Consider the following 24,134-nt stretch of genomic DNA (forward strand, 5'->3'; position numbering starts at 1 on the left):
TGGGGGAGGCGGGGTGGGGCGGGAGGTGTCCTCGTGTGAGCCCTATGGTAAGGGGGACAGCAGCCCAGACCCCCATGCCTTCCTTCCTGAGCATGCAGTGCCGGTAGGACTTCCACCTCGAGATGTAACCTGTCACTTTAAAAGAAAAAAAATGTCATGGTGACCTTCCCTAGGAACCGGTTGCTAAGCTGGTGTTTTTGCTCAGTGCTCTGAGACTTCTCTGAGACGTGGCTGCAGCTTCCCAGGGGGTGTCGCACGTGGGGCGCCCCCACTTTCAGCCTTTCCCTTTGCACGCAGAAGAATCCAGAGTGACACTGGCTTCTGCCCTCCTTCCAGTTGATCCTTAGAACAGAATTTCTGCACCGCGCCTGTGGGAAGTTGCTCAAGGTAAACAAACCAGGCTGTGGGGCTGCTTTCACTTCTGCACTCCTGTTCTGCTCCCTCAATCCTCCCTCAGTACCCGGAGCCTACTGGGGAACTGCAGACGTGGGGGTGCCTCTGGTGATTAGGAATGGAAACTGCGTTGCGGGGTCCTCTGGCCGGCAGGAAATGCTTGCTGGGCTCAGCACAGCGGGGGGCGGGATTCCTCCCGGGAGAGTCCTCTGCTTCCTCCCGGATTCCCTGCCTTCCCGCTGCAGCTGTTACCCCGGAAACACTTGCTGAGTGTTGCATTTCTAGAATAGTCCGGGGAGAAATGCCGGTTACTGCAAATTTCAGTTTTCTTGGCAACCAACAGAGAAAGGGCTGTGAGAGAGAACAGAGGACCGCGGCTCCTTCCAAAGAAACCTCGGGGAAATCCAGGCACCGTGATGGAAATGGATCATTTCCTTCATTGCCGGGAGTTGCTATGAAAAGCTAATCAAGTTTAATGGGAAACACACGCATGCGAGTGGCTTCCCATACACTTTTCTGCAACTCCAGAGTGAAATCTCTTTCTCTGAGAGCTCATTGAAAAAAAACAATCATTCATTCAAATCAACGCTTAGGAGATTTCATCATCGTAGTGGGCCAAGCGGTGCAAAGAGGAATGACACTTGGTCAGAGCCTCAGAGCATCCTGGAAGGCAGAGCTATAGCAGGATGACAACAGTGCCGTGACCTAAGTGTCAAAAGAGATTTATGTAGTGCTCTAAAGTGCGCTGAGCACAGAAGGACTTCTGGTGGGGGAGGAGGGGACTGGGAAATGCCCTGAGCAAATCTCATGGAGACTTGCACAAATGTGTGTGGTATTTATCTGGTTTGTTTTGGGGTGGGTTTTTTTTTTGGGGGGGGGTCTATGATTCTGCTCTATCGCACTATCACAGCAGTTTGTTGCAACCAAGGGAAGCAGAAGTCTGGAGTAAGGTACAGATAATAAATTCAAAAGAAGGTGACCCCCAGGCTCACTGCCCAGTCCTCACCTGGTGAGAGAAAACCTCAGTGTTGCCCCTGGGAGGAAATGTGCGTGGTGAGAAAGGTGGGCGAGGTGCTGCGGGAGCACCCTCAGTGGGAAGGGGGAGGGAGAGAGGAGAGTGTTGGCTCCGGAGCCTGAGAGCTTAGGGTGGGAATCAAAGATGGGACCTGGGGACTTGCGCGTGTGTGATGTCAGCTCTTTCTCATGAGCCCCCTCTGTCCCCGAAGCACTTCCCTCCTTTCTTTCTTCTTTCAGTCTCCACCATCACCTTTTCTTGACAAATATGGACAGTCCGTGCTTAGCATTCTTAGTATTTTAGGATTCGGCCCAGCATTTTCACCTGAGGGCTTATGGCCCCTCTATGGACCCCCAGGATATTCCAAGGAAGCCACAGGTTAAAAAAAATCATGGCATGAAACCAGGGAGTCGGCTAGGGGCCCAAGACATGGAACTAGGGGGTCAACTGGTGGCACAGGGTGTCATAGGAAGAACGCAAGGATAGGAGAACGTGTCAGAAAAATGTTGAGAAAAACTGATTTAGTCCTTATGAAGTAGTGATGCTCCACGGAAGGAATTATGATCAGTGTTCTAAGGAAACATGTCCCTGCAAGGCAAAGGGGTTAGTCCCGGGCTGCAGAGCTGAGACAAAGGACCAGGGCAATAGTACACGGGAGAGGGCATTTACCTTCATGCAGCGACCTGGGTGAGATCCCCAGCATCCCTTGAGCATTTATAATTTGTAAATATTTACAAAACGGCTAGAGAGGGGGAGATGCACGAGGGAAGCTTTTGGAATTGGGGGGCGGGGGGGCATTCTTTGGCTGTGTCATTTACTGGCCCTAACCCTGAGCAAATCATGGAAGCTGCCAGAGTTTAACCTCAGAAAAGGTCTGTTTCCTTCCTCGTAAATTGCAGCATAGAGCTAAGCTGGAGGTTTTATTGTGAGGCTGAGTGACAACAGACATCTACAGGGCCTGGGGACAGAACTCAGTGGCAGAGCACGTGCTTTGCAAGGATGAGACCCTGATCCAATCCCCAGCACCTAAGCAAAAGGAGAACGAAAGAAGCATAGATCTAGAGAGAGCACCGGACTAGAGCAAATCATGACCCTTGTTCTGATATTCCTGTTGAGCCGGCACAAGCTCAACAGAGAGACAGCTGTGGACAGAGAGAGGCAGCTCAGGACAGGAGAGTGAGTTTATTCGAGGCTCAGCGCTGAGGACCCCAAGTCAGAAGAGAAAGAGACTTGGAGCCCGTCTCCCTCTTATCCTCTAAAGGTGGGCTACAGTCTACATACATTCATATCAGTGAAACAGGATACAGAGGCAATAAGTAAAAGGAAAACAGTCTCTGCATCTTTCCCACGTGGCAAGGCCTCCAGGCGCCCCAGCGGAAAACAGTCAGTGTCCGTCTGTCTTGCCCCTTTGGAGCGGCCTTCAGGTACCATCTCCAGGGCGCTCCCATCAGCCTGTCGGGCCCGGTACACTCCCATAAATCTGCTCGGCTGGTGGGCCCTTAACTCTGTTAATTGGGTCATAAAAAAATTCTACTCCCTCCTTTCTCTTGTTTAATTTGGGGGGTGAGTTTCAGTTTTTCAGTCCCCAACACAGTTTCTTAATTTTCATTAGAGTTTCATAATTCTCATTACCTACAGCTTCTTATTGGTCATTATATTCCCAGCAGGAATATACCAATAGTGCTCAAGGAACATGGTTACAACAAGCTGCATATGAAGTGGGGCAGCATTGATTTACATTTTGGTAGCAACTGAGTTCATAAAGAAATAAATTTGAGGGGCTGGAGTGATAGCACAGCAGGTAAGGCGGCTGACCCGGGTTTGATTCCCAGCATCCCAAATGGTCCCCTGAGCACCACCAGGAGCAATACCTGAGTGCAGAGCCAGGAGAACCCCTGAACATCACTGGGTGTGACCCAAAAAGCAAAAATAAAATAAAATAATAATTTAAGAAAAGAAATAAATTTGAATGTCACTTGATTTCCTTAGAAACTCAAATTTAAAGGCAATGCTCAGGACTGGAGCAGATAGCAGAGCAGGTAGGGCATTTGCCTTGCATGCGGTCAACCCGGGTTTGATTCCCAGCATCCCATATGGTTCCTTGAGCACAGCCTTGAGCACAGGACCCCTGTGCATCACCAGATGTGACCCAAAAATAGGGGGGAAAAAGGCAATGATCAGGAAAGAATAGGATGGAAAAAAATCAAGCCCATTATAGTTTTCATTTTCTACTCATAGTTCTTTCTATCATATATGACTTTTTTCAGTCATTTTTTTTTGTTTGTCTTTTTGGGTCTCACTTGGTGATGCTTAGGGGTTACTCCTGGCTCTGCACTCAGGAGTTATGCCTAGCTGTACTCAGAAGACCATATGTGTTGTGGGAATTGAACCCGGGTCTGCCACATGCAAGGCAAATGCCCTACCCACTGTACTATTGCTCTGGCCCCCATATATGACTTTTTTGATTTATGAAAAGTCCTTTTTGAATTCGTAAAATTTTCACAGTTCTTTTTTCCCTATTTTGTAATTATCAGACTTATTTGTTTGCAAGCATTAATGTTGTTATTAATCAACATCAATGTCAGGAGCTTACCATATTGAGAAGGTAACGTGGTTGGGGAATTTTAAGGAGAGAAACAGCATGATCTTTCTTGAATGCTTATATGGTTTCAGTAGAGAATGAACTCTCGTTCAGCTTTGCAGTGAGCCACATGAGAGACCAGGATGAAGTGACTGCACTCTCAAAGCCACTTGGAGGCAGAGATGCCAGGATTCTGGCGGATGGACGTTGAGAATGACTCCTGTGTGTTCAGGAGTATTTCGGGACACTCAGCATGAAGGCGGCATGACAAAGAACTTCCTTTGGGGCATGTTCACTGTCTAAAGCCATCAGACTCGAACTGGGACCCCACCCAGTGGGGTTCAGTCACAGAGAATGAGACAAACACACGCATAAAGAGACAAACAAAATCCACATGGACTGTCCAAGCCTTAGGTCACCTGGGCAGCCAGCACTGACCTCACCAACAGGCCATTTTTCCGACACAGTGTCACTCCCCTGGATCCTTGGGGAGCTGTCGTAGACAGAGACGTTGGGGGCAGTCACTGAGCACATGAGCTTTCAATGAGTACATGAAGAGCAGAGCTGAGGCCTTTTACGTAGCAATCAGGAGCGCCCTTAAAATGGAAAGTCCTGACAGCTTCCTATTCTACTTTTTCTTTCCCATGCTGCCAGTACATCTAAAAGACCCTAAACAACCTTATTCTATGCTTGTCCGGGCACATTTGCAGCTGGCAGATATTTGTCATCTGTTCTATTCTTTCCTGGGTGCACATTTACAAACCCTTTGCATTCTGGAACTTGTTTTACCCGGGAGCATATACCAACCTTGAGCTTTTTTTTTTCTTTCCCCCGGTTAGAGGGACAAATTCCCACATTAATCAAGTGACATTATCCACGGAGTCCTGGATATTTGGGTATTGAGTCTGGAGTTCTCAGGAGCTGTGTGGGCCCAGAGTAAATCTGGTGGGGGACAAGGGAGTTTAACATGTGAGGTCTAGACGTGGGGTGAGACCCCTGGGGCAGTGAATTGGGACCAAGTCCCACTACCCCTACGTGCAGAGAAGAAACCAGCCCTCACGTGCAGGAAGGAGCTGCCGGGGGTGGGAGCAAAACCAGGAAAGCATGTCTCCGAAGACAAGTGGAGAAAAGATTTCAAGAAAAAGGAAGTGACGGGTCAGTTGACGCCTCTGACGGGTCAAACAGGCCAAAGATGAGCCACTGTGTGTAGTGACAGAGTTGCTGGAGGCCCTGACAAGAGCAGTCGCATTAACTGGGTCCCAGAACTGGTTGGCGAGAGATGGTTTGTAGAGTTCTCCTGCAGAGGATTGAATGGTTGAACAGGAGAGAGTTGGTTTTTTTTTTTTTTTCGATTTGGTTTGGTTTTGTAGCCACACCTTGTGGTGTTCAGGGCTTACTCCTGGTTCTGTGCTCCGGGATGACTCCTGATGGGGCATGGGGCACAATATGGAGTGTCAGGGATCGAACTCTGGTCAGCCGTGTGCCAGGTAACTATCTTAAGCCCTGTACTATTTCTCAGGCCCAGGAGAGAGGTTATAATATGTATATTTTAATTCGGGGACTATATTCAGTTGTGCTCAGAGACTTCTCCGGACTCGGCCACATGTAAGACAAAGGGCTCAATCCCTGTAGCCTTTCTTGGGCCCAAAAGAGTATTTTAAAAAGAAGGATCCAAAGATCCAAAGCTGCTGCACGTGAAACGGACCCTCTGCTCCTAAAGACTATGATCCGAGAGATCTTCTAACCCATTTTGGCCCCCAGAGCGGCTTCTTACAGAAATGCATCTAGCCTGTGAACTGAGCTAAAATATCAGAAATCCAAAACCGCGTGGCCCCTATCATGACCGCGCTAGCTCATAGAGTCTTTATTTTCAGCAATGAAAAGAAATTATTAAATGATGCCTTTTCAGCAGGCCTGATTGTTGGGGGGAAATTCCAAACAATAATAGTGAGTTTTCTATTGAAATATTGAATGTATTCAAAGTATAGAGAGAATAAAGTGAAGATCATTAGCTACTTAGGTTAAGGGTGGGTGGGAGGGGGGTATATTGGGGTTCTTGGTGGTGGAACATGTGCACTGGTGAAGGGATGGGGGCTTAATCATTATATGACTGAGAATTAAACCTGAACGCGTTGTATTTTTTTCACGATGATTCAATAAAATAAAAACTTTTTAAAAAAATTAGATAAATAAATAAAATTTTAAAAAGGATCCAATAGAGTTAGAGACAGAGAGAGAAGAAAAGCTCCTGCCATAGAGGCAGGCAGGGGGTGGGGGTGGGGGGTGATGGAGGGAACCTGGGACACTGGTGCTGGGAAATATGCACTGGTGGAGGGATGGGTGTTGGAACACTGTATGACCGAAATCCAATCATGAACAGCTTTGTAAGGGTCTATTCACAGTGATCAATAAAAAAATATAAAAACATTTAAAATATAAAAAATTAAAAAATATGAAAATAAAATAAAAAGGAGCCAATCACAGCCCTTTGAGTGCCAATAGGAATGAGCCAATGAAGCAGGAAGAAGTGACCATCTGGGTGGAAGAGGTGGCTGGAAGGAGTGGACAGGACCTGGCTGGCTCAAGGTCCCAGAGCAGGAAAGGACTGAATGGATTGATCCCGTGCACTGAGAGCCTGGCCTGAGTGGACGCAGGGACAGTCCCAGGGGCAGCTGGAGGCAGAGGGCGTGACCCGAGTCACTCGTCAGGCAGACGGAAGGAGGATGCAGAAACCCTCTCTGGTCGCATCCCTCTGCTCTGGAAATGAGAACCAGGGCTAGGGTAGAGTGAGAGGGGAGGGAGATCTGAGGGCCAAGACAGTGCTCTGAGGTGGGCAGTGCCCAGCTCCCCGGGGTGCCAGGCTCCTTCCTTCTCACCAGCACTCCTCTCTGCCAGCCCTCCGTCTGCAAGTCCTCGTCCTAGTGATGAGAAACCCGCCCTCTCCCCTCCAGCGCTCCCTAGAAGAGAGAATGCACTGATCGCAAAACGTCTCTTTCCCTCTCTGTTCTTTTCTAGGGGAGGTGCAGCCAACTCCTTCAGCCCAGCCAAAATGAACGCTAAGGAAGAAAAAGTGAAAATAATCACCGAGGTAAGCTTGTGTGCATAGATAGAAGCGTGAGCAGTGAAGGAACCTCCACGCTGTAAGCGCCCCCAGGTTCCACCTCTACTTAAACATCCTTCAAGGTCTTAGTCACGCTTTCCTCAGTTCCAGTACTCATAACTGTTAACCATGGAGAAGGAGTCTGGGCTGCAGAGGCACCCTGGTTCCTAAAGAAATTCTGATTTCTAAAGAAATTGCAGGTGCTCAAAACCCTCTGTCGCATGGCTGTGCAAACGGAATTGCATGGCTGCCTGGAGCAGGAAGGAAGCTCCCACATGCACCAGTGCGGGCCGCCCTGTGGAGGAGGAAGAGAAGAAATGCTCTCAATCCTGGCTTCTCCCTGGGCTCTGAGACACAGAGGTAGAAACGGCCTTTCAGCTGTTTTCAACTGGGTTCTCCAAAGGATTTGAGGAAACACGTTGCGAAGACCATGTAGATCACCTTTAAACAAAACGTTAACCGTGGTGACTCTTCATATCTCACACCCTACCCATACTCCAAGGGTGCCACACCACATTTGATGGGGTCTAAAATAGGAGGTAACCAATCTTAGAGGGAAATTTTTTTTTACGATATATATGTAAGCACACAAGGATCAGCCTTTAACAACATGTTAGTCATCGCTTAGAAAGGGGATTAATGGTCCTTCAGTGGAATATAATAATCTTCAGACTCTCTCCTCTAAGGAAAGGTTTTTGTAACATTTTCAGTAGTATTTCATAATGAACAATACAAAATACATTATTTCGGTTCTGCTTTGGGGTAGGGGTTGGGGTTCTGGATGAAAAAATCGGAAATATGGTGTTGGGAAGGTGTAATGGTGGTGGGATTGGCCTTTGAATATTAAATAATCAAATATTGTGAAATACTTTATAAAATAAAAAAAATTTTAAAGGGGGCTGGAACAATAGCATAGTAGGTAGGGTGTTTCTAGGTTTGATTCCCAGCATTCCATATGGTCCCCGGAGCACTTCCAGGAGTAATTCCTGAGTGCATAAGCCGGAAGTAACCCCTGTGCATCACTGACTGTGACCCAAAAAGCAAAAACAAAACAAAACAAATTTTAAAAAATTTTTTAAAACCACAAAACTTTAAGTGCTAACAAGCCCATCAGTCTACATGTGCTCACTTATTCATGCAACAAATATTTTCTGGGTCTCCGGAGATGCAGTGAGTGACTGAAACCCTCTGTCCGGTAGTTTTACATTCCTTCTCATCTGAAGTCCTATGGGTTATCCATTGCTGAGGCACCAAATCTAAAGAAGGGACAAAATGAACAGACCTAGCTCTCTCCCAGCCCCAGGGCACCAAGGAGAGTTAGCAGTCAAACTAAGAACACACTTGGACCCTTCATCCTGCTGGAATCTTAGTGGTGGCTTCCAGACTCAAAACTCTCCCTGGGGCTTCTGCAGAATGAGAGAATGAGACCTGAGCCAGGAGGGCCATTGCCCCGAGGCTGAGGCAGTGAACTCACAGATGGAAAAGCCCCCACCCCAGGGCACCCACCCTGCTTGAGACCCACTTTCCTCCTCTGTCCATAGATCCCATCTTCTCTCGTGCCACGACCTTGGGTGTCATGTGACTTAGCATCTGGACCAGAAAACTGCAAGACTTTTCTCTGTATTCAATATAATCCAAACCCATATCCCAAGTTCTCTGTTTGCATATTTAAACATTTTTGCTTGTTTGGAGGGCCGCACCCAACTGTTCTCAGGACCACATGGGGTGCCAGGGATTGAGCCCAGGTCAGCCTCGTGCAAGGCAAGCTCCCTAACCCGTTATACTATATCTCCAACTTCTAAAAAAAACATTATGCGTAATATATAAAGATTGCTGGGAGCACCACATATTGTAGCCGGCATTTTGCCAAGAGTGATCCCTGAGCAAGCTAGGAGGAAGCCCTGACCACGGCCGAGTGTGACTCCCCAACAAAAATAAATCAATTAAATAACGATAATAAAATTTCAATATATTTAAGATGCAAGGAGGGATTCAGTGTTTTTCCTGACATTTCTTTTACACCCCAAAGTACTTGCGCCGCAGTTTGAAAACTCCATTAAAGTTTAAAGCTGGAGCAATTTAGAGTAGTCAGCTCTAACTATAGAAGGCATTAAAAGGGGAAAGAAAAGTTTGCCCCTTTTCTCTAGAGGATTTCTCCTTTCTCAAAAATAAATAAATAAATAAATAAATAAATAGAATCTGTGGGGACTGGAGAGACTTGCCTTGTTTGCGGTCAGCTGGAGTTCAAGAAGCTCCCACAGCACTGAAATGACCCCTCCGGCTCCATCAGGAGAGACCCCATCCCCGCACCCCCCCCATGCCAGGTGTGGCCCAAACACAAAATCTTTCAAAATATTCTTTTACAATTAAAAAAAATCACAAAGTTACAAGTTACAAAGTTATTCATAGGGGTGGGGCTGGAGTTTGACATGCAATGTTCCATCGTGAGTTACAAAGTTATTCAAAGCTGGGCTTTTGAATACATGTTCCATCTCTGATGTCACCACCTGGGTCAGCTCCCCTCCACGCTGCTCCCAGGTCCCCTCCCCTGCCCTACCCCAGCCCCAGCCCGCCACCTGGACTGGCACCTTCTAAGTTTGGTCCTCAGCGCTTGGCCCTCATGATTGGACTCTGGGCTCAGATACTTTGCTCCGTCATTCCTTAGAAATACCGAAGTGTCTGAATCCCCTTGGTCCCCTGAATCCCCGTCGTCTGCCACTCTCCCTCCCTTATCACCTAGCCTCCCGGTGGGTTCACTCGGACAGTCTTTACTCTAGAGTAAGCTGGGGGAGCCCGGGCCTCCGTCTGCCGGGGGCCCTCCCGGGCCCTCAGAGGAGCAGCCCCGCGTCCCGGAGCCTGGGGGCCACAGGAGCACTGAATCAGTGTTCAGTGCTTGGAAGAAAATCAGGGATGAGGGCGGTAATGGCTCTCCTGTCATGTTTCCGGGAACATTCCTATTTCTCGTCTGCTGGGGTTGAGGCCTATTTCTCCCACTCCCCAGCGGGTGTTGAATCCGCTCTGCCTTTTTCCCTTTTACAAAGGAGTTCCTTGACGATGAGGCGGAGGTGGGTCAGCGGAAAAAGCTCTCCAAGGTGCCAAGGCAGAAGCGAAAGAAGCAGGTAGGAGGGAAGATGTGGAGGGGACGGGTGTGTCTCTGCCCTTTCCCGGGAGAAGTGGGCATCGCCCGGGACGGTCAGGGTGCAGGTGCGGTGGCAGCCCTGCGGGGGGCGGGGGGTGCTTCCCTGTCCGGGTGCAGGTGCTGTGGAGTCCTGAGGGGTGCTTCCTTGTCCGAGTACAGGCTCCGTGGGCAGACCTGGGGGGTGCATCCCTGTCCGGGTACAGGCGCTGTGGCTCCCTGGGGGGTGCATCCCGTCAGGGTGCAGGCGCTGTGGGCAGCCCTGGGGGGCGCTTCCCCGTCCGGGTGCAGGAGCTGCGGCAGCCTTGGGAGGTGCATCCCCGTCCGGGTGCAGGCGCTGTGGGCAGCCCTTCGGGGCGCTTCCCCGTCCGGGTGCAGGAGCCGCGGCAGCCCTGGTGGGTGCTTCTCTGCAGCCTAGCCGGCGCCGGGCTCGGCACTGTGCTCGCGGGCCCTGGGCGGCAGAGGGCAGTGCGGGACCGTAGAGCTGGGGAGCTCCCGCCTGCGGCTCGGAGCCCCGAAATTCCCTCCAGTCTCGCCCCCGCCCGCCCCGCGCTCCCGCCCTGCAGGACGCGCCCTCCTGGGTGCGGAGCGTCGCCGCGCGGTCTCCCCGGTGCAGGTAAACGCATCTCGCGCGGGTCGGGCCGGGCCGGGAGGCGCGGGGACTTGGCCGCTGGCGGGCCCGGGGGCCTGGGGGTCTGCGTGCGGGAACTGATCCCGATGCCGGCCCAGGACGCGGGGCAGGGAGCGCCATCTTAAGGCACGTGATGCCCACCCACCCAGCCACCCCCCCGCCGGAGAGGGGAGCCGGGGGCTGGGGGGCGCCCCTGGAGAGGCGAGGCGAGGAGCCCGCCCTGCACTCCGGGCCTCGGGCGCAGCGCGGGCGGGGGCATCCGGAGCTGCAGTTTCTCTGCACCTAGGGAGGGGCATCCGGACCACGTGACAGCGCCCCAACCCCGCAGTCATTCATTCCTGAGCTTTATCCCGCCATGGCCACAGGCACGGGGAGCAGGGGTGCAGGGACGCACACATATACATACGCGTGCGCACGCACACACACGCACGCACAAGCACATACACGAACACATGCACACACATAGACACACATATGAGCTCACACACACATGCACACACGCACAGACACACCCATACACATACACACACAGAGCTAGGAGAAAATCTTGCCTTTGTGACCAGGACTAGAGCTGGAGGAGTCATGCTAGAAGAAACGAAAGGAGAAAAGTGAATACAGATGATTTCATGCATCTATAGGAGATGAAGCAGCAAAGCAACAAAATGACCCAAACCCAAAGTGATCCTTGAATTTTACCTTCGGGACCAGAGGGAGATGGGGGTCCGGAGACTGTGTGGGTGGTAGTGGCATTCCCTTGGTGGGTGTAGGTGATGATAGACATGAAGAGGTGTGGGCCTGTATACTTAACACTGCAGACTTGTCAAGAAGCCGGGCCAGTTTTTAAGAGAAGATAGTAACACGTTATTGATATATTCTGCAAAAAGGCAGGAATAGTGTAGACCAAAGTTGTTCGTTCTCGTTCTCTCTCTCTCTCTCTCTCTCTCTCTCTCTCTCTCTCTCTCTCTCTCTCTGTGTGTGTGTGTGTGTGTGTGTGTGTGTGTGTGTGTGTGTCTAAGCCATTCAGTGGAACTTAGGTTTTTCCTTCTCTCTCTCTCTCTCTCTCTCTCTCTCTCTCTCTCTCTCTCTCTCTCTCTCTCTCTCTCTCTCTCTCTCTCTCTCTCTCTCTCTCTCTCTCTCTCTCTCTGTGTGTGTGTGTGTGTGTGTGTGTCTACACCTTGTTTCAGCCACTCAGTGGAACTTAGGTTGTTTCCTTTTCTTGGCTGTTGTCAAGAATTCTGCAGAAAGTTGCAACCCCTGATGTGGCATCTCCTTCACAGGAGGACTTTCTCTTTTTCAATCAGCTTCCTCGGGCCTGCCCAGAGCCACTTCTTGAGGGCAGAATCTCTGCTTCACTCACCTGCTGCTCTTCTGTTTCACAGGGACGGGCTTGTTTGCTCCCCGTGGGAATAGAAGACAATAGGTGGGCCAGAGGCACAGAGGGGCGCTTGCCTTGCATGTGGCAGACCCAGCTTCGATCCCAGGCATCCCTCTTGGTCCCCCAACCAGCACCAGGACTAATTCCTAGGTGCAGAGCCAGGAGTAACCCCTGCACTGCCAGGCATGCCCCAAACTGAAAAAAAAAAATTGAAATAAAGTAAATGGGACAGAGAGATAGAACAGGGGATGAGGCACTTGCTTGTGAGTGGCCGACTGGCTTGATCCCCGACACGGCATCTGCCGCCCTCCCCGGCACCACCGGGAGTGGGAGCATTAGCAGGTGTGGCCCCCAAATAAGTTGCTGGGTCCCAAAGCAAGCCTTTGTCCCCAAGACCACCCTCAACTGGGGATACACCATCCCTTTCCCCACATGCTCCCGCAGCCCCCAGAGTCTGGGGTGGACCAGAGGTGATTCTTCACCCCGGGTTACCTAGGGACATCCAGAAGCTGTTTCCAAATGAAATCGAGTTGGAGACAGGTTGGCCGGGACTTTGCTCTGTCGCGTTTCTCCTCCATGTTTCTGCGGATCGCCACACACATCGAAAACGGCGACCACATTTATTTGGGGATACTTGGTCCTTTCCCCAGAAACCTCCTAGAGAAACTCAGAGTCGACACCACTTCCTGGGGATGACCCCAGTAACTAGGGTGACAGTGATCTAGCGCTGAGTGACCCGCTCACCCCCATCTAGGGACTGAGTCCACTGAAACCCCTCTCCCCACAGCTGCAGCCTGCTGAACCTGGGGACATGGCGTCGGACAAAGGCCGTCTTGGCAGCCAGCCAGAGCCAGACCTGGAGCCAGAACCAGAACCAGAACCAGGGCCAGGGGATTCCAACTCGAGCCTGCTGCACACAGCCCCCCGGCGAGGCCCCCGGAGTAAGTGTCTCGGGTTCGACGTAGCCAGAGTTTACTTGCCCTTCTGTCCCAGCATAGAGAGACCCCCGGGTGTCAGTGCAGACTGATTTCAGTACAGGGACACCCACCCTCTGCGCTTTCTCTCCAGCTCTGTGGACAGGTTCTACTGGGACCTGTCTACAGGGTGTGCCTTCTAGGACATACTATAGCATCTGAAGCATGCACCAAAGGAGACATGATGCGTATAATCAAATGTGTACAAATTCAGAGCAGAGTGAAATAGGGAAGCCAGCATGGGTCAAAGAAGCGGCACTTGAAACAGAAATTGGAAGAAAGGACTGAGGGGCTAGGTCATCCTGCTTTTTGAAGAGTCTGTGCTTCTCTATCTCTCTTTCTTTCTCTCTTACTTTGTATTTTTGTTTTTTATTAGTTTTTTGAATCACTGTGAGATATACGGTTAACAACATTGTTGCTGGTTGGGTTTTAGTCATATGATATTCCAACACCCATCCCTTCATCAGTGTACATTTCCCACCACCAATGTCCCCAGTTTCCCTCCTGCCACCCCCCACCCCAGTCTGCCTTTGTGACAGGCACTTTCCTTCTCTCCCCCCCTGTCTCTTCCACTCTCTTTCCTTCCCTCCTTCTCTCTCTCTCTCTCTCCTTCTCTCTCCCCCCTCCCTCCTTTCTCTCCCTCTTCTCTCTCCCCTGCAATACACCCTGGTCCCTCCTGATTATGCCTCTTTTTTTTTTCTCCTAAAAATGATGCAAAGGTGTGTTTCATTTTTCGGTTGCTTCTTTCATAATTGTCACTGAATCTTTGTTGGAATATAGTAACTTGGAAAAAAAATGTGGCTTTGGAAGCAAGTCTCTGAAGGGTAAGCCTGAGATAAGGAGGAACCAACTTCTGCCCACTTAGGTGCTTTTGCTAAATACTCCAATTTATTCATCACTAAATAATGATGTATTTTGCCTCTTGTATTAGTCAAACTTCACAAAACACCCTAGAAACAATAGGTTAGAAAAATTAGTGCATTTCTCTTTTTGTATTTTTTAATTTCTGAGCTAACAGTAGTTTATAAAGTGCAAGTGTTGATTTGTTTCAGAGGTTCAGTGTTATAATAACACACCCACCACCAAAATGCCAGCATCCCTCTGCTGTTCATAGAACCCTTCCCTTCCCCCACCTTAGGTGACCTTAGTCTGTCAGCAGTGAAAGGGTTTGTGTTCACTGCACATCATCTGTTCCCTTGCTTTTTGTCTTTATCTCCCACTTGTGGGCCAGATCATCTGGTATTTGTCTCCCACCTGCTGACTTAATTCCGTGACGCTTTCCAGCTTTATCCATGTTGTAGCAACACAACAAAAAAGACTTCATCTTTTCTTACAAAAAGAGTAGAACATCTTGGCCCACTGTAAATAATGCGGTAATATATCTCATCTAATTCATGGTTTTGGGGTTACTGGAGAGATAGCACAGCAGGCAGGGTGCATGCCTATTGTACGTTTGACTCTGTTCTGTGCCCAGCACCACAAGTGATTCCCCGAGCACTGCCAGCACTGATCCCTTAGCAGAGGGCTAGGAGTCAGCCGTGAGCACCTCCAACTGAGGCCCAAATGCCCCCTAAAAAATCAAATTTATTTATTTCTGTGTGTTCTCTGGATAGATACACAGAAATGGAATTACTGCATCAGACGGTAGTTACATATTTTTATTTATTTATTTATTAAAAGAAAATATTTATTTCAAGATTTTTTTAAATTGAATCACCGTGAGAACAGTTGCAAAGCTACAAATCTTTCAGGATTAAGTATCAGTCATACAATGATCCAACACCCATCCCTTCACCAGGGCACATGTTCTACCACCAAAACCCCAGTATACTCCCGTTCCACCCCCAACCTTGCCTGTGTGGCAGATGATTTTCACTTTACTCTCTCTTTACTTTGATTACATTCTATTTTCGACAGAAAACCCACTGTTATTATTTGGAATTACCCCCAACAATCAGACTTACTGAAAAGGCATCACTAGATCATTTGTTTTCTTTTGCTGATAATGAAGAGCATATGATGTTGCACGGCCGCAACAGCGGCTGCGCGGTTTTGAAATTCTGGTATTTTAGTCATCAAGTCCAGAGGTATTTCTGTCTAGCAGCGGCTGCTTTCTGAGATTGGTTCGTGCCTCTGGGATCATGGCTGTTAGGAGAGGAGGAGCTGTTCATGGGTGGCCGCTCGGGGTCTCATTTGGGCGGGGAGCAGGGCCGGTTCTGCCCCACCCATCACAAGAATTCCCGCACGCCCCATCACAGCAAGCTCCTACCTCTCTGTGCATTTGGCTCTGAAAGGTGGCAGTAGCCATGCTGCCGCAAAGGGGAAAAGGCCGAGGGACAAAAACCCTTCTCCTCCCGGGGCTGCACAGGGCCTTAGCTTACTTCACAGTCCAGGAGTATATCTGCCAGCAGCCGCTGCGTCCTGAGATTGGTTTGTGTGCCTCTGGGATCGTGGCTGCTCAGGAGCGGAGGAGTCATTCCTGAGCAGTTTTTTGTATATCAGGAAAGGTTGCACGGCCACATAAGCGGCCACTTGGTTTGGAGAAATAGTTCTGGTCCCCACATACCAGAGCCATGTCCGTAGACACTCAGTGTCGCCGGGATTCCACCTGGAGGAGACGGGGAGACTGCACCTTCTCCGTCTGGGGCACCTCGGTATTGTCGGGCTGGTCTGGGCTCCAGAGCATTCTCTTGTCTGCGGTGCCCGCCAGCCAGGATTCTTCACTGCTGAGTGTGCGGCAACAGTTACATATTTTTTAATGTTTTGAGAAATCTCATACTGTTTTCCCTAGGGCTGGACCAGCTTTATTCTTATCACAAGTGAAGGAGGTTTGTTCTCCAACAGAATGTTCTACTTCTGGCCTTTTTGGTGTAGGCCGTAATCACAAGGATGGGTGGAGACCTCATTGTCATTTCGATTTGCATTTCCCTGATAATCAGTGATGAGGAGTGTTTTTTTATGTGCATATTGTCTTCTTTGAAGAAGTGGCTGTTCAGCTCTTCTCCTCATTTTTTGATGGGGCTATTTGTTTTAATATTTCAGTATTAGCCTCACGTCAGGTGTAAGATGTGTGAATACTTTCTCACAAACATTATGATTTTTATGTGTGTGATACTCCTCTCAGTGTGCAGAAAGTTTTTGGTGATTTAATTCCAGTTTTAAAAAACAGTTTGCTTTTGTTTCCTTGCCAATGGAGTTACATCCCTGAAGACAAATGAAGCCAATGTCTATGTTTTCTACAATATAGTTTATGGATTCGAGTCTAGCATCTAAGTCCTTAGTCCTTTTGAGTCCGTTTCTGCACCTAGAATAAGATAGTGGTCCAAGGCCATGGCTTACCCGTTTTCTCGACCCATTTCCTTTCTCCATCTCGACTCCTTTGTAACTATCGAGCTATCTGGGCGTTCATTCAGGGCTTTTCCTTCTGTTCCATTAGCTCAAATGCTTCTGACGCTCCTGGGGACAAGAAGTGCTGGCCCATGTGAGAGCCGAGTGTTCCCTGAGGCTTCCCCTGCTGTGTAGGCGGCGCCCTCTGTGCCCGGGACACCAAGGATGGCCGCCTTCTGCCACCTGGGACCTCATGAGGCAGAGGTGACGGGAGAACTTAAGTTTTCCGAGGCCTCGTGTTATTCCTAATGTCCTATCCATTCATCGTGCCCTATCCTGAGTTCCAGCCCTTCCCAGAGCCCTATCCCCAGTTCCAAATACCATCCTATTGGGGCTTACGGGGCGGCATCTGAGTTTTGGAAGGATGGAGACATTTGCCTCTAGCCTGTGCCAGGATAGAGGCTGGCATCTGGCTGGCAGCGCCGATGCTGTGCGAATAGCAGTGAGAGGAGCTCGCCCATAGAGCTCTTTAATTTCATACAACTGTCTCCTGAATTTAGCACCTTCCCTTGATTGTCTGGTCTGAATGAGCGTCACTCCCCCCCACCCACCTGAAAGGGGCATTCAGGTAGGTGAGCCCCCATCCTCTCCCTGTATCCAATCACCTTTCTCTGTCTGGGATGACGTCGGCCTTACCCTAAGTGCTTTGTAGTAGTTACAGCCCCTGCTCCTCCACTGAGAAGCTGCAGGGGGCAGCAGAGAGCTTCTCATGCCCCAAGACCCCCGGGGTGTGGGGGAGGATCTGACACATATTCACTGGCACACAGACCACCCTCCCACCTCCCCCGGCCCGACAGACCAGGGGGATTTAAGGACAGAGACAACTTCTCAGCCCTGCCCAACATCGCACGGTTGCCACCTGGCAAAGCTGCTGCTGGCCTCTACCTTTTGCCCAGGCCGCGGGAGCTCCCCACACCCCGTTCCTGTGACCGTCATACCCAGTCGCTTCAGTGTGCCCCCTGCAGCCAGACTTTTTTGCCCCCTGCTCAAGTTTCTAGGGCTTTTGCTTCTGGCTTGCCCCTCGGGGCTGCCAACCCAACTCTTACCTTGTCCTGCAACCATCTCTCTGCTGTACCACTCAGGAGTCGCATGTGCAGGCTCAGACACCAGCATCCCTGGGCAGACGCCTGCCAGCCCCACGCCACACTGCACCCAGTGGTCACTGCGCCGGTTTACAGCAAGACAAGAGAAAGTGGGGCGTCCTGTCTGCCGCTAGGTGCGGACATCGTCCTGCCATCCAAAAGACAGTGCACTGAGCAAGCACTAGTTCCAAGTAAAATAAACACCTGAGAAAGAGGGTAGCATTCCCCAGGGATCCCAAAGGCCCCCCTCTCTTCAGCGAGTCACTATCGGTGCTAAGAACTTTCTTATGATCATAAAGCTCTTCATTGCTCACATCTGTTTTCCATTCCTTCGAGTTAGTGTCTCTGATTAAAGTTTCATTTCGAGCCAATTGTGCAGATTTGATGGAAGAGAAAATTCAGGATCCAGCAAGATTGGATGCGAATGAAAGGAAACAGATCAAGTCCGGGAGGGGCTGACTCAGGACAGAGGTGTGACGGGTCCAGAGTGAGACTCGGGGCAGAACTGTCCCCAGGACCTGGGTGTGGGGGCGTGCCCTTGGGGCCCCTCAGTGAGAGCTGGGAAAGGAAGCTGCTAATCAAAGGGCGGATGAGAGAGAGTGTGGAAAAGGGCCACAAGTTCCCCGGGGCTGGAAGCCGCAACATCACAGAGGACTGAGGCCAAGGACTAAGTACAAAGAAGTAGTATCTTTGTGTGCTCTCTAGAAACAATTATAGGGCCAGAGAGATAGGCTTGGGTGCATGCTGTGTGTGCAAGAGACCTGAGTTCAGTTACTGGCTCTGGTTGGTCTCCAGTGACCCCAGAGCAGAGCTGGGAATGGCCTCAAAACCAAACTGAAGGGGACACTCACCGATTCTAAGTGACAGGACAGTCGAAGGCTCAGCCGGGAGCATCCCTTTGTTAAACAGATGATCCAGCCTAGAGTCTTAACTCTTCTCTGGAGATGTGTACCCCAACAGTCCCCTCCCGAATCACCCCAGGGCCAGGTACCGCCCATGCAGAGTACTCCTCTCACCCAGAGCCTACGGAAATCATTCCAGCCCCAAGCCCCAAACCTTTTCTCCTTTTCCTTGGAAAGCCGAGTAAAGGCCACGCCCCGAGCTCACGCCCATCCTCGCTTCTTCTTTTTAAAATTTGTCTGTTTTTGTGTTGTTGTTTGGGGAGGCCATGCCCCGCAGTGCTCAGGGCTTCCTCCTGGCTCTGTGCTCAGGCATCACTCCTGCTGGTGCGCAGGGGACCCTGGGAGGTGCCAAGGATCAAACCTGGGTGGGCCTTGTGCAAGGCAGACACCCTACCACGGCTCCAGCCCTGCTCTCCTGTCTCTGCCCCCGACCCACCTGCCGTCCTTCCCCGTTGCCTCGGTGGCACCCAGTGCTTCTTATTCTCCAGGACCCGAGACTCCAGGAAACCTGATCTTCCTGCGCTCTCCTCTTTTTTCCCTTATGATCAGACTGCCTGACCAGCTCATCCAAGAGCCCCAGGAAACACAAGGGATTCCAGACGTCACTCACCGTCCTTACTCTTAGGAAGACTTCTTCTCCCTACATCTCCTTTGTAGAAAACTCTTCTGTTCCCTTGTTGCCTCTCACGCAGGTGGGCTTCCCGGGTGACTTGTGTCCCGTGGGGAGGAGCGAGACGGCTGCCTCAAGGAGGAAGCTGCATTTTCTCCCTACCTGATCTGCCGCCCAGGGGAAAGCTGGGGAAGCTGAGGAGTGGCAAGAGTCTGCGGTGAGCCTCGCTCCTTGCAGGAAAGGGAAGCGAGTCCTAGACCTTCCCCGAGCCTTTAGGGGTTTGTTGTCGTGGCCTCTCAGAGAAGAGTTCCCGGCGGAGATGAGCAGAGGAGTACAACCGGATTTATTTAGAGGTTTTGAGGAAGTGTGTGGGGGGCGAGAATAACGTGCTCAAGAGAGAACGCGGCTTCTTCACAGTGGAGGAGACCCCGCACACATCCCAGCGTTACAGCATGAAGGACGCAAGTACGCAAGTGCGCATCTCAAGAGGGCAGATTCAGGCGACACATGTACTTGGGCCTCACGTGTGCCGGTGCTGCACACGGCACAGACGGCACATGGGCTCAGGCAGCATCTGTGTGTGCTTCCTTTGTACAAGTTGACTTTCCCAGGCTTTCTCCCAAGCGGCGCCCTGGGGGCTTTCTTCCTAGGTGAGAGCCCATTGCTAGGTGGGTGCCAAGGGGCAGAGTTGGGAGCAGTTGATGATCTTTGAAACTCCCTTCCTGGCCTTGGTTCCTGCTGGAGCTTCTCTCTCTCTCTCTCTCTCTCTCTCTCTCTCTCTCTCTCTCTCTGCTTTTTGGGTCACACCCGGCAATGCTCAGGGTTTACTCTTGGCTCATGCTCTCAGGAATTACTCCTGGCAGTGCTCAGGGGACCATATGGGATTCTGGGGATCGAACCCCAGATTCGTGTGCAAGGCAAATGCCCTGCCTGCTGTGCTATCACTCCAGCCCCTGGAGCATCTCTTAAGGGGCATCCAGCCTGCTCTTGCTCTGGGTCTGAGCCAGGTCTTATCAGGCCTTAGTTCCTGTACTCATGAATTAAGGGTTTTTAGCAGCCTTGGAGCTATCAGTTTTATTACAGCTCACGAATTCTTTGGGGGATTCTCATGGAAGGATTCTCACGAATCCTTTCTATAGCAACCTGCCTCACCTCCAACTTCAAACCCACTCCAAGCCACCGTGCTCCCGGCCGCTTCATCAATGTCGTGTGTGTTGAGGTCACCAGTGAATTACCCACATCCAAATTCAAGTCTTTATTTTATTTATTTCTTTATTTATTTTTGCTTTTAGGGTCACACCCAGCAGTGCTCAGGAGTTACTCCTGGCTCTGTACTCCTGGCAGTCCTTGGGGAACTATATGAGACACTGGAGATTGAGCCCAGGTTGGCCACGTGCTAGGCAAATGCCCTGCCCACTGTACTATCACTCCAGCCCCCTAAATTTAAGTCTGGAGCTTAGTTTCCGCCTCCCGTTGCCTCCGTGGCCAGAACGAACCACTTCTACCTCCTCCATGTCCTTTGCTTCTGGCCTCTGCTCTCCTGGGTATAGCTGTCCCCACGGTCTCCTCAGCTGGTTCCCCACTCACACTCCCAACCCCCCGAGGTGGAACAGAAGCCCAGGCTCCGTGCTCGGCCCTCTCCTCTTCGTCTGCACATTCTTTGGTCAAGACTTGAAACTCTACCTCTATAGAGACCTCTCCGAGATTTTCTTTTTTAATGTACATTCAGGACTTCTCTTAGAGTAAATCTACTGTCTGCTCATTGGTAACCTCTCTGCTTCAAATTAGATAACCCCTGTGTTTCATAGCCTAGCTGAGGTACAGTGTACATGTCATAAAACATACCCAGTGCCTCTGAACTGTGTCACCATCACCACAGTCAGGCCAGCTCTTGGACATTTCTATTGCCCTAACTACTCCCTCTGCTAATTTGCAGTTAATCCCATCTCCACCCCAGCCCTGGACAGACACTAATTCATTTTCTACCTGTACAAATGTGCCTTGTTTGGACATTTCCTGTAAATAGAATTATACCATTTGTTGAGGGGAGGGAAATATTATTGGATTTATTTTGCTTAACATAATGTGATTCTTTGGAGATTCACCAATGTGTGGGCACATTTTGTTCCTTTTATAATAAAATATAAATGCTGAATTATATTTTATCACACGATACACCATATTTTGTGTGTTCGTTCATTGACCTGCTGGTGGACTTTTAACTTAGTTCCAGTTTGGGGCTGTAAAGAATAATACTGCTTTGGGGCTGGAGCAATAGCACAGCGGGTAGGGCATTTACCTTGCACACGGCCAACCTGGGTTTGATTCTGGCATCCCATATGGTCCCCCGAGCACTGCCAGGAGTAATTCCTGAGTGCAGAGCCAGGAGTAACCCCTGTGCATCTCTGGGTGTGACCCAAAAGCCAAAACAAAACAAAAAAGAAGAAAAATGCTGTTGTAGAAATTTCCAATGTTTCTTTGGGTAGACATGGATTTTCTTTGTCTTGGGGGATATTCCTTGTAGCTCAATCTCTGGGTCATGAGATAATTTATGTTTATCAGGAATTGCCAATGGGTTTTCCAAAGTGGTTTTATCATTTTGCTTTCTCGCCATGGTTTATAAGGAACCGTGCTTCTCCACACCCTTACTTGGCATTACAGTCCTTCCAGGTGGGGACTGTGTATGACAAGGGCTTTCCCCTTATACTTCCCTAATGATAAGTGGTACTGAATTCATTTCATGTGCTTACTAACCATTGCATATCTCCTTAGTAAAATGCCCGTTTAGTTTAATTTTTGCTCGATTCTTTCTCCTTCGTGCCTTTGGGTTGCTGTTGCAATGAGGGTCAGGCATTCTCACTTAGTCGTGGCACTGGGATCCCAAGTGCAGAATAGGGTTTGGGTGCAGGGTTGGGGGTGAGGGGTGGACTCTTAGCACTGGCCTCAAGCTGCAAGGCAGGCACTGCCACAGCACTCTCCCCCGAACCATGCTCATTCTCAGCTGGGTGGTTTGTCTTACTATGGAGCTCTAAGTGTTTATACATTCTAAATACGAGCACTTTATCATACACAATTTACAAATATTTTTTTCTGACTAAATCCCTTTCATTTTATTTTCTTGGAGTTGTTTAAAATGCAGAAAGGGTCAGTTTGGATGGAGTCCAAGTTAATGTGGGTTTCCCCCTCTCTTATCAGTTCTACTCTGGGGATTATATCCAAAAATTCTCTTCCCTCCCCAAGCTCATCCATACCCTTGTTCCCAGCTCCACATGGGACCCGGCAACCTTACATCATTGGAGGGGAAGTACCTTGGACCCTCTCCCAAAGCGCTATCTCTGCAAAACTGTTGCCATTTCATCTGGATCAAGCCCTGCAGGGTTCCGTTCTCACGGCTTCTATGTGCTTGAGCCCAACCCAATGCCGTATGGGCGAGCACTCCATCCTCAGGACCATTGTCAAAAACAGCCACAGTTGTTCAATATCAAGGATGGTCTGTGAATCGCTATCAGTGTAGGGGTTGCCAGAGGTTGCATTACTGGTTGGGGTTAAGGAGAGGCTGATCCAAAAACTAAGTGCTGAAGAGGAACTGTTTGTAGGGGACCTTGAAAAGCTCCCACAGCATTCCTGCACGATCAGGGGACAGACATGAGCCTCCCTAAACTCTCACCCCTACCTCATATCAAGGCTCTGCTTGACCCACATAGGCGAGGAAATATTTTCAAGTGAAATATCTGATAAGGGTGCATCCCTGTTATAAACGAGCCAGTGATCTAATTTTAAAATGGGCAAAAGACTTGAGCAGACATTTTCTCCAAAGAAAACATCCAATCAGCCAATAAGCAGATGAAATCAAAGCCACTTAAAAACCTCACCCCTGATAAGGTAGTTAAAATTTAAAAAGATAATGACAAGTGTTGGTGAGGATGTAGCCAAATTGGAAACCTTGTGCATTGCTGTAGTTCCTCACAAAGTAAAAAATATTTATAACAATATGGAAGTTAACATTTAACTCAACCATTCAACAGCTAAGTCTATATCCAGAGAACTAAAAACGTAAGGTTTTATACAAAAATACAAAAATTTGTGGACAAATGAATATAACAAAAATTTCCAGAATAGGGGCTGGAGCAATAGCACAGTGGGTAGGGCATTTGCCTTGCATGTGTCCAACCCGGGTTCAACTCCCAGCATCCCATATGGTTCTCTGAGCACTGCCAGGAGTGATTCCTGAGTGCAGAGCCAGGAGTAACCTCTATGCATCGCCGGGTGTGACCCAAAAAACAAAACAAAAGAAATTTCCAGAATAGTCTCAAAGTGGAAACAATCCAAATGTCCATTCATTAGTAAATGGATAAATAAAAATGACTAGATTGTTTGCTTTGAAGGCATCGACTTCATAGTATTTGAATTATATCTTATAATAAAACCTTTTAAAGAGAAAATTGGGAGAGACATAGAAATTCTCAATAATATCGACTTGGGAATGTGAGGTGAGAAAACTAAAGTTATTTCAAAAAGCTGATTTTCTTAGAAGAGGGTTGTGTGTCATAGCTGTTTAGCATAGCGAGTGTGCTTCAGGGGGTAGTGGAATGCCCACCACTGTACCAAGCCTGTGAGGAGAGGGGAAATGGAGTACAGTTGATGCAGATAATTCTGGAACTGTGAGGCAGGTTTTTGTGTTTGTTCATGATTCCCAGGTTCTTAAATATTTTCAAGAATGAAAATATTGAGTAATAAAGATGCTCAGACTCAGAGTTGAAAAGTGGAAAAGTTGGTTGGAAAGTAGAGGAGAAAGGAAAAGCAGCTCCCCTCCTGGGGAAGAACTTATTATAGGGCAAGTTACCTCTGGCTCTTCTTGTGGGTTTTTTATAGAAAAATCGAGTCTTTGTGTTATAGGGAATGCAGAGAAATAAAAGATAAGGGTTTTCCTGTAGCCCCTTCTAAGAGA

General features: G+C 49.4%; 1 protein-coding gene across 4 annotated transcripts in view; it reads left to right on the forward strand.

Annotated features, from left to right (window-relative positions):
• Positions 1–227: 227 nt before the first annotated feature.
• Positions 228–24,134, forward strand: part of CC2D2A (coiled-coil and C2 domain containing 2A) — a 126,039-nt gene continuing 102,132 nt past the window's right edge. For 3 of the 4 annotated variants that reach the window (XM_055140630.1, XM_055140631.1, XM_055140634.1), the window contains exons 1-4: positions 228–387; positions 7,005–7,077; positions 10,131–10,208; positions 13,019–13,172. In XM_055140630.1, coding sequence (XP_054996605.1) covers positions 7,039–7,077; positions 10,131–10,208; positions 13,019–13,172 — 271 coding nt within the window. In that variant the 5' untranslated portion in view covers positions 228–387; positions 7,005–7,038. Of the gene's footprint in view, positions 388–7,004; positions 7,078–10,130; positions 10,209–10,420; positions 10,842–13,018; positions 13,173–24,134 lie in introns of those variants that run through there. The other variant, XM_055140633.1, reaches the window with a different exon arrangement.

The sequence above is a fragment of the Sorex araneus genome, chromosome 5 (genome assembly GCF_027595985.1).
Source record: "Sorex araneus isolate mSorAra2 chromosome 5, mSorAra2.pri, whole genome shotgun sequence".
NCBI classification, from domain to species: Eukaryota; Metazoa; Chordata; class Mammalia; order Eulipotyphla; family Soricidae; genus Sorex; species Sorex araneus.